Source organism: Corvus cornix, chromosome 2 (genome assembly GCF_000738735.6).
Source record: "Corvus cornix cornix isolate S_Up_H32 chromosome 2, ASM73873v5, whole genome shotgun sequence".
In the NCBI taxonomy this organism is placed as follows: domain Eukaryota; kingdom Metazoa; phylum Chordata; class Aves; order Passeriformes; family Corvidae; genus Corvus; species Corvus cornix.
The window spans coordinates 92,444,375-92,462,394 of NC_046333.1; the positions used below are offsets into that span (position 1 = coordinate 92,444,375).

At 36.4% G+C, this 18,020-nt stretch overlaps 1 protein-coding gene across 8 annotated transcripts in view; it reads right to left on the bottom strand.

Moving 5' to 3' along the window:
* The window catches only part of INVS (inversin), an 85,062-nt gene that overhangs the window by 13,289 nt on the left and 53,753 nt on the right, over positions 1 to 18,020 (bottom strand). For 7 of the 8 annotated variants that reach the window (XM_020584241.2, XM_010393854.3, XM_020584245.2 and 4 more), the window contains 5 exons: positions 15,018 to 15,189; positions 10,427 to 10,582; positions 8,748 to 8,977; positions 7,607 to 7,713; positions 4,209 to 4,421 (listed from right to left, as the gene is read on the bottom strand). In XM_020584241.2, the coding sequence (XP_020439830.2) occupies positions 4,209 to 4,421; positions 7,607 to 7,713; positions 8,748 to 8,977; positions 10,427 to 10,582; positions 15,018 to 15,189 (878 nt within the window). The remainder of the gene's footprint in view (positions 1 to 4,208; positions 4,422 to 7,606; positions 7,714 to 8,747; positions 8,978 to 10,426; positions 10,583 to 15,017; positions 15,190 to 18,020) is intronic. The other variant, XM_020584242.2, reaches the window with a different exon arrangement.

Sequence of the window (18,020 nt, forward strand, 5' to 3'; positions counted from 1 at the left end):
ATGATTATTTTCAGAAGAATGACACCACTGACTCGTGACATGTTCAGCTTCTGATCTACAATAATCTTTTAAACTGATAGTCCTTAATAAAAATGTTAAGACAACAGTTAATTTCTCTCCAGTATTCCTGTGTTGACCGGTCTTCCCAAATATGTAGAGCAGTCCATTAGTTCTTACCTAACTACCTATTTTTTCCTCAGTCATTTCTCATATGTATTTTACCACCATTCAGATTTCTAATTTAGTCTTCAATGTGCTTACAATCTTCTGCATTTTGGTGCTATTTTCAAATTTAAATTTACTTTTTAAATGAAAATACACATTCATGATGGATTTATGTGAAATTCTCATCAATATACATTCCAGTTTAAAGGTGAGAAATGAGAAATTTCCCATGAGGAAGTATGAAGACTTTAGGCAAGTCTGAATGACAGCTACTGTTTCTCCATGGCCACAAAACTTGTTATTCAGACACAAAAGAAAATTGAGTTGGTTGGATGTAATTTCTTGTGAAGTGAAAAAAAACCCCACAGAACAGTTCAGTCTACTTAGCATCTCTCATGGACCAACTGTTTCTTTACTCTTCCTTTTACAATGAGTATGTTTACAATGGTTTATTGTGATACCTACCCCACATCCTTTGCCAGTTCTTCTTATTTAGCACCTCAGCTTGTTTAGCTTTATCACTGTATGTTCTTATTACAGTCAATTTTAGTAATTACATCAAATTTCCAATATGTGCTTTCCCTTTTCAGGTTGCTGAAGAGCTCATTATTTTCTCTGTTGCCACACTCTCCTATCTTTTCTCAGCATGCAGGGCTAACCACCAGTCTTTTGAAAAACCTCATAATCTACTTGTACTCTCTTGGCATGAGAACATTTTTCTAAATCTACTGAAGGCTGTTTAATTGAAGTGCTTATTTTCTTGCTGCTCTTCTCTTCCTAAATATCAGGAGCTACTTACTCACTTTCATCCATTTCCCTTTCACATCCTCATTCTCAATCAGTTTCCTCCAACTGGCTAAAATGAAAAAGAAAAGTATGGATTCAGGAGCTCATTCTGAGAAATTGAAAGGGAAGGTGAACAAATGAGGAACGAGTTCTGCAGCCCTTTCAAAATTCAATATATTGGACATTAGGTTTCCCTGAATATGTTTTAAACCCTTAGATATTATTTTCTTAAATACCTGGTTTTGCAGGAAGTAAACCAAAATCCTCGTTTTGAAGTCTGGAAGGATTTCAGGACTGGAATCTCAGGAAGTCATGGAGGCTAACATGCTGCTCAAAACAGGGTCCGATTGGGTGGCTCAGCTTTTTATCCACCTTGAGAACTTTTATGGACAGAGACAATACAACCTCTTTGGGTTGTTCTACTGCTTGATTGTCCCAAGGGTGAAAGAATTTCTCTTTATTTCCAGACAAAATCTCTTGTTTCAACTTCTGTCTGTTATAGGTTTCCCAGAGACCAGGGACACCAACCAGACTACAGTTCCCCAGATTATTTTTTTAGCCCTTTTTGAAGCTGGGTGCAACATTTTCTTTCCTCTCACCACAGGAGACCTTCCCTAGTCTATGTGACCTTTCAAAGACATTGGAAAGTGGCCTTTTAATGGTGCCAGTTCTTTCTGTACCCTTGGATGCTGCCAGTCTGGTCCCATGGACTTGTCTCAGCTGAGTTCTCTCAAGCCATCCCTGACTTAATCCTCATTCACAGCTGGCAGTTCTCCTCCTTGAACCAATTCTCTTAGCAAAGAGGCCTGGGAGACCTTCTTTTGGAAGACTGAGGATGAGAAGGCATTGAGTACTCCTGCCACACCTGTGTCTGTTGTCACTAAATGCACCATTCAGCAACAGGCCCACATATCCCTTGCTCATCATTTTACTAATGTATTACTGCTTTTATTAATATAGAAGCACAAAGTCACCTTTAAAATCTCAACTCCATTTGAGTTTTGGTGTTTCTGACACCATCCCTACACTCCCAAGCCATGCTTTTACACTCTGCCTTTGCAGTCTGTCCCAGCTTCTGCCTCCTGTAAACTGCATTTTACATTTGAGCTTTGTCAATGACTCCCTGCTTACCCAAATTGGTCTGCTGGTGTGTCTCTTTGCTCAGTGACATATTAGTGTGCATGTTGTTTTGGCCTTCATCAAACTTCATTTTATAAATTACAATTTTTTTTTTATAGCACAGAACATGGGAGAAGATGTTTGTATAGAAATATTTCATAGGCTTTAAATACAGTGAATGTAATTTTACCAGAAAATAATACAGGTATAAGATGCTGGCTGACTTTTTGTTAGGGTAAAAAAAAAAAAAAAAAAAAAAAAAAAAGACTAACTAAATGCAGACTCATAGGAATAATTTATCTTGATGAGACTCTCTAAAATAACATATTACAAAGCAAGTTTTAAATACCTACACTGAAATATTTGGAGAGGGGGGAGTGTTTGATCTAGGAATTCACCATCATTCTGGATCCCCACGTAATGTCTAGCTTTATCTGGAGACCAGATTTTTAAACATCAGTAAGGATAATAGTTTCTTCTTTGCAGCAACACCCTGGCCAATTTTAGCTGTGGAATGCACAGATGGGTACGCAGAATGATGACAACATAATGTCCCCTTCAGTTTATTACAGATCATAAAACTGCAATTAAATAAAATTTGTTATGTGACAACCTGATTTGCTTGTACACTCCAATTGTACTGTAATTCTCTTTTTATGGTATTTGGTACACAGACTTTGTTTCTATTGTTTTCAAACAAATCAACAACAGCTAAGTAAGTTTCAGAAACTACATCAGAAACTCACAAAGGAAAACTATTACAAAAATATCTCCAAATTTCCATGAGGCAATTCTTTTCCATTTAATCTTCTACATGGTGGATCAGAGATTCTTCTAAAAATGACTGTCATCACAAAGGATAAAACCATCTCATTTGGTAAAGTCAGGTGTGACCACACAGCAATAAGCAGAGCTCTCCACATTAAAAAGAAATATTTTCAAAGGCAGCTTCTCCTTGCATGGTTTTGACTTATACTGACTTCAGCAGAAAAGGTAAACAGTAGGAGAGCTACAGGTTACAACTTCAGGATGTAAAGATGTGAGTAAGAGATGAGTTACCTGATATTTCTAGCTTTGGTTCCTCCTGGGGAATAACAAGCGTTATACAGTAGCAGCACTCAAACCCAGTGAAGGTCCAACTGGCTAGTTATGCAGAACATCAAACAACCAAATTTGATACGGAGTGTAGTGCAGCTGAATTTGTCTGTGATACACAGGTGCAACACCAACACCTCTAGGTTCAATCATTATGTTGTGTGGTTTTTTCATATGATCTCTCTTTATCAAAATAATTCTACCAAATCATGCAGAAATCTTTTCAGACTGTTATGTTTTTTCACTTCAGAATCAGATTTCTTCAAGAGAAACCAGGTGCTAATTTCATACTAAGAATCTTGAGGATAAACCCCAAGCAAGCAAAGCATTTTGATAATCATTTATGTACCTTTTGATTTTAGAGTTTCACCACTGTGCTACCACTACCACATTTAAATTGGGTTGAAATTCAGCCAGAACTTAGACATCTTGCTGATAACTATTTGAATTGCATATGTTAGTTATCAGTAATGCAATATAACCAATTCATAGGAACTCTCTAATTCAAGACCAGAAAATATAAGTGCAGAGAATGATAGTGCCCAAAATGAAGTCGCAAATAGAATCCAGGAGTTCAGGCTGCTAGAGAAACATTAAGTTAAGCCTTACTAAACCAGGCTTTCCCTGGTTTGTTTTTGGTTTTTTTCCTCAGCTACTTATTAATTTCCTTTCAAAACTGATATCAAGACTTGACAAGTCAATAATTATTTCCATCACCTTCAAGTGATAAATGTTTCCCAAGCCATTTTATCATCATACAGAATATCAGGCAAAGATCCATGGATGCTAACATGCTGTTTTCTCAGACTTTGGTATTTTGCCTTGTTATTTTATATTACATAAAGTTTGTTATTTAAACTGGGATTATATGGAAAATAACTTCCATCTGTCTATAGTTATATGGAAGTTATATGCTTCCTTCAGTTTCATGAATTTCACAAAGAGGAACAAAACCTGATGAGCAACATAAAATCACACACTGATAAATACAAACTAACAACAAATATCTATTTGCTGGAGTAGATTTCAAGTCTCAGACTTACTTGGCAGCAGCATCTTTTCTCAGCTGTTCATGTTTCATTAAAAGATTCTTCCTCTCTTGAAAAGCCTTTCTAACTTTGTATCCTTTGTAGACAGCCTGAATTTTGAAAGCAGCAATATCCTGAATGGCAGCTATAGACAGAGCCCCGTGTTCTAACATGAACTGAATCACTTCGTGGTGTTCACCAAGCAAGGCATAATCAAGTGGAGTATATCTAAAAAAAGCAAAAGCAAAACAAAACCACAACAACTATTATTGATCTAGAACTCTAGCTATAATGTGCATTTACTTAACCCTCTTTCCATAATAAGGCAACTTCTAGTATGGAGACAGATTAAACACGGTTTAAGTAGTTTTCCTCACCTTTTTAAGCATTATTTACCTACCTTATTCATTCTACACACTGTGGTTATGTTTAAAGCTTATTTTAGCCTCCTAATATGGAAGGTGGGGGAGAGGGGGATCAGACTACACAAGGTGTTTGGACAGAATGTCCCAAAGCCCCATCCACAGCATTAACTGTGGCAGGCAGGCAGTCTTTAAAAGGTGTTACTGAGATTTTCATATAGAAATAGAAAGAAAAAGTAAGTTAAAATATTTTTGTGTTATTTCCATATGAGTTTAAGTTCTAGAGACCTACTGTCAAATCTGGCTTAGCTTCTATAACATTGACTGAGGACGGTATGACTGACCAAGCAGCAGGATTAGATCAGTAGCGATCTAAAATGATAATACCGGTTTTTAAGGTACTAGGAAGACTAAAGTCCGTTTTCAAATGGACACAGGTGTTCAAAATATTAAATTGCTTTGGGTTTTAATGCTGTCAAAGACACCTAAGCCTTTTTCAAAATAATTCCCAAATTTCCCACTGTCAACACGGGAGCAAAATTTACATCTCTCCCACATCGACACTGAAACTTTAGGCAAAGACATTTAGGGGCTGAAAATTATCAGTCACAAACCATAATCAAGACCATATCACATCAGACTATCCAATAACAAATGTCAATGCATGTGATGGTGAAAATTAGGGCTCTTGTTGATGGTAACTTGCTGGGATGCAGTGCTGGTAAGCAAAGAAAAACAGACAGAAAGCACAATTGGACCTGCCACACAGCGATAGTTTGATGGAAGGGTAAACAGAATCTGAACTGAGGTGTCTGCAGGAATAAAGACAATGACATAACATGAAAATTTGGATGTCAAGGTGTGCTGCTGATGGCATTTAAATAGATACAGACTTTCAATAACCCAGAAATGGGAACTTCAGCAGGAACGTAATTAAACATTTTTAAAGTATTCCTAATTTTGAATATTTTAAAGACACAAAGGATACTAAAGTAAACTTTATGCTATACCGTGTAGCTACCAAGACAATGTATTCTATTGCAGGTCCCAGTCATGAAGATCCATATTTTTAAATGTGGATTCTCTAACTCCATCAGAGCTACCTTTGAAAGTAAAAAAATCACTGAAATCAAATCTGAAGAGGGGTTTGTATGACTGGACACTTACATACACTCCTCTGTTCTGTCAGTTTAAAGCTTAATGTAACTTTTCTTTCCCTTGATTCTTTCTAAAGCAGATAGTTTTTAAATCAAGCTGGCTTCACAGGGAAACACATGAAGACATCAGCCATCAGCTGTTATAGGTAATTTAACATGAAGGTGGTCAAGCAGCAGCTTGATGCACTCAGGACATTAAGTTGGATTATAAAATGAATTTGGAAGGAGCAACAAACCCAACACCCTCCAGACTAGCACTTGATCACATACTTGGCAAACAAGTAGGCAGCTTAAAATCCTAGATGCAATCTCAGCTCTATCTTTTCACTAATCTTTTAGTTATAACCACAATGTTTGAATTTTTAACTGGTATCTTTTATTACACTAAGAAAGTAAAGAAGGGAAGCCTTTTCCTATAGGAATATTTGAAAAAAGTCACTATGAAGTGAAATTGTTACTGATTAAAAACCAATTCAATTACAGATGAACCATATCCATAAGGTTATTTTTCCTCTCTCTTACAACACTTAACTTGATTTTCCAGTTTACAAACTTCCAATCTATTAACAATAAAACAAGATTCGTAGATATTTTTTAGATGCAACTGTGCAATTTTTATATATATATTTTAGGAGAATTATATTTAAAGACTGATCCACCTAGAAATACTGGGGATCTCTTTTGTTCTGCACATGCAGTAGTGCTTATCAACAGACATTTGGAATACTTCTAGTTATATTTTGAGTAATCTAGATTTATACATCAGAACATATATTAATGCCAGAGGGAAACAAAAATACATACTATCTGAATGGTTGTGGTAAACCACAGTGAAGATACTTTCTTCACATTTGAGCATCATTAGTACATTTCTACAAAGTAAAGAGAACAGCAGTCTCCTTTCTGGCAAAATAGAGGCTTTTAATCTCACTCATTAAAAGCAATTTAATTAAAACTGTTTATTCAATTTTCTATCAAAAATTACTAAAGAGAGCCTTGACACTACTTAATTAGGAACTAGTTATACTTTCATTTGTGTTTCTCAAAAAAAAATAAGAACAGAAAGGAAGAGAGATCTGAGTGGTTTAGAGTAGAGAACAAAAGAGAAATGATGGGGGTTAAGTATGCAAGTCTCAAATTTAGCACTGAAATGTGGGGTGGCAAACCCCTTAAGTTATTTTAAATGTTGAAATATTCAAATTTATATGGCATGCTGTTCATAATCTTATAATTATGAGAAGGTCATCTACTTTAAAAAGAGGCATTATAAATTTCTGCTAATAGTAATTATCTTCATGTTCAGGTGACTAATTCAAACTCCACAACCCAAATCACTTTTAAAAAACCATTATTTATATGTCAATGAAAGACAAAGAAAAGAGATGCAAATGTGCTGTCTCTTTATGATTATAGGAGACTTTTTTTTTAAAACTAGGCCTTTAGAATACAGGTAGCCACCAGGTTCTGTGTAATCACCATTTTAAAACATAATGTTACATTTCTCCCACTTTCTTTCTTCTTGCTGTATTTGTATCAAATATAAAAGTTCCAGTCTATTCCAACAGCAGCAGAATTGCCTTTTCATCCTTTGTCCATACACATCTGCTATCAACTCCATATAAATGAGAAAGATCTTTAATATTTCAAACAAGACTAGTGTGAGTAAATACTCCGTAAGTTCAAGGCTCAGAAGTATAAACAGTTGAAGTTGCAAGGTCTTAGTTAAGAAATAGAACTTTCACACTAGAAAAGCTGCTTACGCTGAAGCCCAAGATTACAGCACTCCTTTGAGATACAAGATGACGATTCTCTTGCAGCATCTGAACATTTAACATTTAAATCGAAGGTAGTGCCTTGGCTCAATTACAAAATAACACCTTCAGACAAGCAATACCTCTCCTCACTGTTCTCCATGTGATTGGGGAAAGCATCAAAGCCGAGCAGCAACTTTATAGCATCAAGGTAGCCATTGTTACAGAGCCAGTGCAGGGCAGTTCTGCCCTGTAAAACAACAGAACAGAACAAAAAAAAGCATTACCCCCAAACTCTACCACGCCACAATAAAAGTCATAAATCATGCTGTAATTCAATGCTTTTCTGGACATGAAGAACAAACTGGTTCTTCTAAATAAACTTCCTTGTTAAAATAAGAAGAACACAACACTTAAAAATGAAATCTTTTTTTTTTTAACAAGATTTCAACACTAGTGTTTTTCCACCTAAAACAGCTGAAAAGCAGAATTAGAAGACTAACAGTTTCTTTCATTGCAAAAGATGTACAGCATGCTCTGTAGAACCCATAATGAAAACCAGGTCTCCATTACCTGGAATTATCTATGCCCTGCAACAAATAGCTACAGAAAATTTCAATGAATTGGGTGAAGCTCTTTTGACTGATGAGGTTCTACCGACTTCTGAGAAATTATATCATGTAACAAAGAAATCTGTTATAGGTTGCACAATTATTCTGGCTCCTAATTTCAATTACTGCGTGAATAATGACACAAAAGAACACATAAACCAATCTGTGGGGTTCTTCTTTTTTTTTTTTACCTGGAAGAGTGATACATATGTGGGTACTTAATGTGGGAAGGTAACTGAAGCAGTCACTGTGCAATCTCACTTGCAGTATCTTATTTTCTTACTTGCTCTATTTCTGTGCTGGAGGAACACACTACAGACTACAAAATCACATTCCCATGTCAGCTGTTAATAATGAATTATAGAAATTAAGAAATCAGATGATTAATATGACTCCTCATATGATCCCACTTTGATAAAGAAAAATCAAAAGTGGTCTGGAAAAATAGGAATCTTCAATTCCTGCTGCATATTAAAATACTACTTTTCTTTCGAGATCTTAGAAGTGAAGGCACAGGCAAAATGATGCCAGGATGCATTTCCTTTTGTGACAAACAGCAGCAAAGATGCTTCTATGTCCTGGAAAAGAGAATGACCTTGAAGAAAAGGAGAATGTTTTGATTTATGGTTATTCTCAAGTTAATTAAATACCTCAGTGAAGTACAACAACATACCTCTTTATCCTGAATATTTGGATCTGCATTGTTTTCCAGCAACACTACCATGCAGTTAATGTAACCTCCATAAGCAGCACACTGCAGAGGTGTTCTACCTGCATAGTCTTGCACATTAGGGTTGATTTTATTTTCTATCAGGATTTGGCACACATCAGCATTTCCTCCCAGGGCTGCCCAGTGAAGGGGTGAATGGCCGTCTTGGTCAACCAAATCTACTCTTGCTCCTCCTGTAATGACAAATACATTTTTGGGCACAAAAAGAAAATACTGTTGAATGCTAAGAAAATAGTAATTTTATTTTCAAAAAGAACTTATTTGGTAAACTGACAATTCAGTGAAGTATTTTGGAAAGCAACTTCAATTTTGTTACTCAAATTCTAAAACTTAAAATTAATTGGGAATGAATGGTTAGGCATCTAACTTTTTTACAATCTTCTGATTATCCTCTAAGTTGCTTTAGAATATCCAGACTTATCAAATGCCCATGAAAAACCTATTTTATTTGTTTCAGATCTATGAATTTTTAGTAGAACTTTCCTTTCTTAACAACAAAATAACTTCCAGAAATTAGATTACAGATTAAATTTCTTTTTACATCTCTAAAGCAGGCAAGAGAAAATATTCACAATGTAAGAATAACTTATAAAATAAGCTCATTTTTTAAAATTCAAGCATGCCAAGACTCTTTTATGCAGATAATTAATTTCTCTCTATGTTCTTGCAAGATATAAAAATTCTGTACAAAAGCAAAACTCCACAAATGCAAGAACTTGAACCAACCAGCAACAATGACTCTCTATATTATAAAATATTTAATTAAACATAACTCAGATTTTGATAGCCAAGCTTCTTGCATCTACAAAAGCTAAATGGCACAGGGAGTGGGAGGAAGAGCTTAACAGGAGGTTAAAATATGCCCAGCAGATCATGGAGGCAAGAACACTTTTCAGTAAGAAAGGCTGGTTGATGGAATACTTGCAAAATTTAGCCTGGATACTTCATCTTTGCATAAGTGGGGTAATGTCTCAAGTAGGAGAGAGTTGTTTCTGGGCAGCTAAAATGACAGAATTTTGCATCTAAGATGCCACTGTTATTTCACTGTACTTCTTACCCTTCAGCAGATATTTTACAATTATCTAACACTGTGAATTTTGTTAAATCCTGTTTCTGTCTACAAACAAAATACTGCTTTTACAAAACAACCAGAGGAAAATATTAATGATGTAGGACTTTTGATAGCTATGTACATTAAAAAAAAAGATTCACTTAAAAAGTCTTCAAAGAACCCTAAAAATGGTTCTTCACAAAAGTGAATAAAGCTTCATTTGGTCTTATTTACTGGAGGAAAAAAAACCAAACAAAAACAAAAGAAAGAAAAGACTTGCTGGGGGAAGAGTTAGTTTGAGAGTCTAGAATGTACTTGCAAAGGCTTAAGCAGAAATGACCTGTGAAAAGAATAATCCCAGTTTTGAAAGTTTTGTATTTAACACTTCTAGCCATTTTGCACAACAGTAATAATATTTTAGATTCACTATTTCACAAGGGGAGCTTGCAGACAAAACATGCTTTAGGGGAAGCAACTTTCTACTCCACCTCTTGCTCAGCTGTTTATTTCCCATTCTCATAGGAAGCAGCACCAGAACTCTGAACAGGTTTGTGAAGCCCTAAGAGCTGACCTTTAATGAGTGTTTGAATCACTTCCTTGTGTCCCATCTCACAGGCTCGGAAAAGTGGGGTGTGTTTCATGACATCCAGAGCATCTACCTGTGCTTTATGCTCCAGCAGCAGTTTCACTGTGCTGACGTGGCCAGAAAGGGCAGCAGCATGTAATGCTGGAAGAATAAAGTAGTAGGAAAGAGAAACCACAATGCCATGAGCTTTAGAGTTTCACAATTAAAGCAGTCAAAATAAAAATTAATTACAACTATTTTGGTGAAAAAAGTACTTTTCAACCACAAGAAACTGAAGAATCCTAACAAGTGATGATGTAACAATATTTTCTTGCCATACAAACAACAAACAGAAAAACTCTTAGCCCTGAAACATGTTTCTAACTTGCACAAATAGAAATTTTACATTTAACACCACCAAGATTGGCTTACAGTGAGGATTTGTGGAAGAAGAGCAGCTTCTGATTAAGAGAACATAACATGATTTACTTCTCCCTCTGTTTTGTGGCATTTCTGAGATTGCTCATCACCAGTGAAAGAAAGCTTTCATTATTTCTTCAATGCTTTCCTGAAAATGACTTTTTTTTTCCTTTCAAATAAGCAAAGTTGTCTCAATTAAAACTAACTTCAGATAACTACCCAGCTGTTCCTGCTCCTCCCTGACCCCCTTTTTTTTGTTTCAGAATTACTTGGAGAAAATTTTACACTAAATTATGTAGCAAGACCATTATATCTTGCACAATATCTCCGGCTCCCTGTTTTCTTCAAGAAAAAGAAAAATATTACAGAAGTACCAGATGCTGCTACTTCAGATACTTCAGAACTCAGGTAAAGATGTGGTGCCCTGTAACTGGAGTTGCTATTGCCTAACACAGCATCCTGCAGGCACTGTCAGCCAGAGCTGAGGATGACCAGTTCACGGCTCTTTTTGAAGGAAAGGAGAACTACACACAGCAATGAGATTTCAAACCAATGGAGGACACGTGTATTGGTGATTTCACTCACAGTTTGATTTCAATATGCTTTGGATTATTTCCTATAGTCAGCAGTCAAATCAGACAATCTACATTCTCATACTGCCTTAAATGTAGAATATTTTACAGATAACAAAATCAAAATAATTTAGAATAAAAACACAAACCAACGCAGTTCATAAGTGTGCATTTAATAAAGTGAATTCATATTTCCCCATGACATTTCAGAAATACTCATGCTTGGTGAGAACTGAATCTCCTCATGCCAGCAAAATGAGGGGCTGTAAACACTACCCACACGTCTGTATTTGTTTAATGTTAAAACAGGGTCAGGATCTAGCAGAGGCATTATACAGAAATGCACACCACAAAGGCCAGCATTAGAAGGAGAAGCTTCTTGAACCACAGCCAGAATATAAAACCAGTATTTTTGTATTTGGCAGCTACTGTTTACAACCAGTACCAGCTTATGAGACAGTAGCCCAGCACAACCTGTTACACAGGCCCTACTAAAAGGCTCAGGTTGTTCGTGTTGTCATTGACCCGAATCCAGCTGGTGTGCGCTGCCTTAGTCACAAAATAAGTGATAGTTACATTGTGACACAGACAAAGCACCAGGGTCAGAGCCAGAGACACTCTGAGAAGTGACAATTGAAATCATGCCTTTGAGAGGACACTGATTTAAGGGTAGCAGCCTAAAAGCGCAGCGGTGCTCACCGCACTCGTGAAAAGTGCGTGCCTGTGCAGCAGCTTTGCGAGTGGGTGGCTATCAGTGGGAACTGGACACCAATGAGATGCCTGCTGCTACGTACTTTTGGACGGGCCTGGTTTTCATGGTCTGACCTCACAGTAAACTCTAGGTTCTGGTTTTTGTCCTGAATCCCTTATGAAACCAAAGGCAATAAACCACTCCATCAGATGACACATGGGGTGTGTGTAACAATACAATAGAAAAAGAGCTGCTGTGTCAGCTTGGCCAGTTCTTTCCCCCTATCACTCATTCTGACGCAGGCATCTTGTTTCGCACTTTGTGCTCAATATTTTCTTGTAAGCCAAATTTTCTGTGATGGAGTCACGGTGACTGAAGAGATTCTTCAGCCAGCTGGTCACAATGGGCCCTTTGTTCAGCCGACAGACAGAGCCCTCTCCATTGTGCGCAGTGACGGCAGAGCTATAAAGCTGCCCCTGTAATGCTCCTGCAGCGCTGATCTCTGAGAGGAGGGAAATTCCTTTCCCTTGGTGTCATTCTCCTACACAATGCCGAGAGTCTCGATGTTCTAGCGGAGCTCAATGGAGAGCTTGCTCTTTTTAAGTAAATGCAAAAGGCTGCATTAACGCAACCCTACAACCGAGCTGAACTGAGCCTGCACACAAAAGTCAGAAAAACACAGCCTTGAACTCTGCTCAGCAACTGTATCCCAGGCACGGAGGCATGTGCGCTATTTTCTATTAGTGCATAGTTTCCCGTCCGAACGCAACACTGCTTTTCCCTCACGAAAACTTGGGAATGATTAAGAACCTTTGGAAAAAAAAAAAAAATCAGAGAGTGATTTACTGGTGGGCTTCCTTTTATGTTTAGAGCTTGCTATAATAAAGCCCATGCTACTGCACTCGCTGGCACAGCGGTGCAGCTCGGGCTGCTCGACAGCACCGCTCCCCACTTCGAGACTGTTCGTGTGTTCTACACAACGGCACTTGCAAGCAAATGGAAAACCCATCCATTTCCTTGGATCAAAAGCCCTACAACGAAATCAAGATTACAAGGTGATTACATACCACTGCTATGAAAGGTTTAAGACTGAATGATAGCAAACACAACCACCTGAATTATTCAAGCATGAAATCCACACCTGAGTAATTTCAGAAACACAGTATGTGATTACCGATTACTGCCTGCAAAGAAAAAAACCCTTTTGTAAGGAGGTTTGCACAGTAACTACAACATTGCTGCACCTTAAGGTCTGAAACAAATACTGAGAGGTATTTAAAAGGGAACTGTCAGGAAGTAGCAAACGTAGGTGAGACTGGTAAAAGATGAAACAAGACTAAAATTGTAGAATATGTAGTTTGTGAAGTCATCAGACATGAAGACTGAGATTTTATTTGTTGCACTATTTCTTAAACTGAAAAATTTCAAACTATCACAACTTGGAAAGACTGATTTTTTTGTGTGTGTGCTAAATTGTAAGAAAAACAAGAATTTAGATATTTAATTAGAATTTTATATTAACCGTATTATGCATTTTGTTAAGATCCAGCATACCACCACAGGAAATTTTAAAAATTCAATTTATAATATGAAAATAATATTGATGTTTCAATATGTTTCAAATCCTGAACCGCACAACCCTGACATAGCGTTTATTTACCATTTGTATGCTATTCAAAGTGCACTCTGAAAAAAGAAAAACTGTTAAATTCATATCTCTGTTTCTTGATTGGGATAAATCTACACTGCAAGTCCCCTAAATCTAAGCATGCGGTTTAGCCTAGTTTGCATGTGTGCACAGCCAAAAGATAATGCTTGAGTAAACTGTAAAACAAATACTTTAAAATTTATATAAACAAACATTGCAATACACATTCCTGTTTATTTAAAAAACATAATTTTCACGAGAAATGCCCATTATTGTATTATTCATGAGTGTGTTGTCTGACTATCAGCTTAGCTATGATTTTACTCCTTATTATACATAGATAAATATATTTTTGCACTTAACTTCTAACTTTGTGACCTAGCTGTATGTGGCAGTGGGTAGTGTCTGATCTCCCTACACATAGCTTACCCTGAAGCCCTGCTATCAAACCTCTCCAAATTTACACCAAATATATCCACATTCTCCTGTTTTTTCATTCAGATGCCACCAGCCTACAATACAACTCAAATGCTTTTCCTACATTTCAAACACTCTTGAATACATAAACATTTCAACACCTGTCTCTCCCACCTGTCAGAACTGTTATTCTGTTTTTGTTGAAAGCACTACACAGGTACAATATTTCTACCAAAAATTCTTTTTTTTTCCCCTTAAAGAAGGTAAATTCATAGTTGCTACAGGAAATTTTGAATTTCCTCACCTACATGTTTGAATCCTGAAACAATGTGTCACCTACTTATCTTTTGTTTCAGGTAGATAACAGGAAGATAAACTTGGGGAATATCAAGTTTGACCTCTTTTTTGGACAACAGGATGATAATTTAGCTACCTCAGTGGTAAGTTTGGTCTATATTGTTTCAAAGTATTTATGTACTGTCAAATACATTTTTGAACAGGCATTTTCAGGAAGAGCTTTTTATGCGACTATATTTCATTTTATTCTTCAAAATACAGAACAGCTCTTCCTCTCCCAGGATTACAGAACTAACTAAATAGCATTGGAGTACATTTCTTCTTGCTAGGTTTCAAATGAGCTGTTCCAATCTGTGCAGAAAAAGTTTGTTTCTTTCCCACAATAAGGCAAAGAATTGACTCAACACATATAATTAAACTAACACAGAAATGTTTTCAGGGTAAAAGTACACATTCAGAAAAAGACCAATATAGCTTCTTACTATGTTTTTATTTGGTGGAAATCACACTGATTAGAAAGATCCAGTGTCTCTTTACTGTAAAGCATCTTACCTGTGCCGGCATATTTGTCTGTCATATTGATATCAATGTCCAATTTTAAAGTCAGCATAGTCCTAATGACATCATCACTGCCTTTGCCAGCTGCCCACATGAAGGATGTTCTTCCCTCAAGATCTGAGTCATCTTTTACAGAAGGATGTTTCAAAAATACTTCAACTGTTTCCTGAAAAGACATACTGTTGAAATTAAGATTAAAAGGGATCTGCAACAACAAGAAACTATTGTCTCATGTAGCTGTTTATGAAGCAAATCAAAGCTTCATTTTTCCTTTTTATGTTATAAAGAGTAATAGCTCAACAGGAACAGTGTATGTTCTGCTATGCCTTTTCCCTCGCCAATGATCATAGTGCAGCCTTAACTATGAGTTTAACTGTCACTTATTTAACACTTTTTAGTGTCAAACATGATGTGTTCATCACAAGGAAGCAAAAGACACTGTAGTCTCTGTGAAGAAAGCAATGGGAAAAATATCACAGGTTTATCAAACATGACTGGAATACTGTGATGAAAAAAGCACAGAATCAGTTGGGTTGGAAAAGACCTCGGAGATCAGGTCCAACCTGTGACCCAACACCACCACGTCAACCAGACCATGACACAAAGTGCCACGTCCCGTCTTTCCTTAAACACCTCCAGGGACCATGACCCCATTACCTCCCTGGGCAGACCATTCCAACATTCCATCAGCCTTTCTGTGAAGAAATTCCTTCTAATGTCCAATCTGAACCTACCTGGAAAATAATGTTCTTTCAAAATATTTTCCCAACATATTTTTTTCTCTCCAGTTATAAATACAACTGCACATGCAAATATTTTACTTTGCCAATCTCTAATATTTTGACTTAAAAAAAAAGAAAGGGTCAACATAGACATATTTCCTAATGTTTAATAACATCGACAGGTTACTAATTACTGAAATACTATAATCAGAAGATATTGAGGAAATCTTTACACCTGAGTCCAGTCTTTCCACTGTAACTGTTACACTCAAATCTATACTTAAAGCAAAAAAGAATTACTTCTTCAAATGCTATGTTTGTCTTAAGCTGTCAGCAAACAGGTCCACCTGTTTAACCTGCTGCTAGATTCTTAATGAGTCACCCAGGAAAGGAAGAGAGAAAATTACAACTGTTAGAAAAAGAATAAAGGGAAGATTTTCCCTTTTTTATCTAATGCCTTAAAAGGCTGTGTATGTAACAGCTGGGAAACATCTGATATGAGTCACTGGTAGGCTAGCCAATAAAAACCTGAAAAAAACCCCAGGCTTCATTATTTTATTTTATATTTATATTTTATTATTAACACTATTTTAGCCTTTCCTCTGTGTGAGCCCACAATAGCTCTATCACTGCTCTGGGTAGGACAGGAATTTCTTGGCTATAAAGAACAAAATTCTTTTAAACAAGAAGGTGTTTGAATGCTTAAGTACCATTGATTAATTTGGATTTGTTTTTTCGCTATTACTTACTATTTCATCCCTCTAAAGAAATAGGAAATTTCTCATTTATCTTATGTTACTGATCTAAGAGCCTTGAAGTTTTATGAATTTAGGTCTGAACTATCAGTTTATTGTGAAAAAGTCCAGCCAGAAGCAAGGAGAGATGGAAGCATAAAGCTTTCCACACAAACCCAGCGTGAGTTTACAGCTCAGTGTACTCACACTGACCACACCACACCTCAGACACAAACAGCCTCTCATTAGGCCAGAAACTCAGCACCCTCCCAGGGCTCTGCACTGCTGGGAATCCTGCAAAGTGAAAAGCACTGCAAAGGCTGCACTTCTTCAATACTGAGGCACACATTCTAAAAAATACAAATATTTTATTTTTCCATTAAGTTTTGGCAAAGCAACGCTTCTTTCAATGACTCTTTTCTACAGCTTTTAATTGGAAAAAGTAGAAGAAAATCCCACAGTGCTATAAGCATTATTTTCCAAAATGCAGTTACCACAATTTGAAAACAAAACAAAATTAAATTACACCAGGATGATTAAAAAATCAGAAAACAGAAGTATCAATCAGTTTAATTCTACATGTATTTTGTTATGAAAGATCACATGTATTCTAACATGACTAAAAAAAGTGGAGGAAACAACATAAAAAAACAACAAACTGAAAAATAACAGCAAAGGAGAGAGTTAAACCTGGAACATTTAATTCTGTGCTATCAGGAAACTCTGAAAAATACTATATTTGAATATTTAAAAATAAGGCAAGGGTATCCACATTTCATTTACTAGATCAATCTATATAAGTATATGAAAGGAAAGTACATTGTTTTGGACACCTCTGGAAAAACTCAGAAAAAAAAAAATTTAGTCCTGCATACTAAAATCAATATGAAGACAGCATCTTAGCTCAGTTGGTGAGAGCATGGCATTAATAACATCAGGGTTCAATCCCTGTTTGGGCCATTCACCTAAGAGCTGGACTTAATGATCCTTGAGGGTCCCTTCCCACTCAGAATATTCAGTGATCTAGAAATAAAGATTCTTTGATCTTCTTTCACATATGAAGTTCAAAAATTTAAATAGAGATGTTTCTTTGGACCTCCTGTGGGATACCCAAGACATCTAAATTTGGGTGGTTATATTAGGTAACTTCTCTTCTTCTAGAACTTTTCCTGTCTATAGTAAGTGGGGATAAGTTAGTCTTAGGGAACAAATTCTTCACATAAATTAAGTGCTGGCTAAATCTCTTCAGTCATTAAAAAAACCCCATACGTCATATTACAATAAGTAATCCACAGAAAAACAGAGCAAAGAACAAGATATCACAGCAAATAAAACTGAAAGCCATGCAAATATTTAGAGTAAACACAAAAGAACAAAGTTTCTTCTGTTAGGGACTAAGAAACATCACATTTTAACTGAGAAACAGACCACACCCATCCAAAGTTGGGCAGACTGAACAACAGTGTGGGTCTCAAACCATGAGTATAGAGATGCTACTGCCAGAACAAACACGGATGTGTCTCCATTCAGTTGTTTGACCG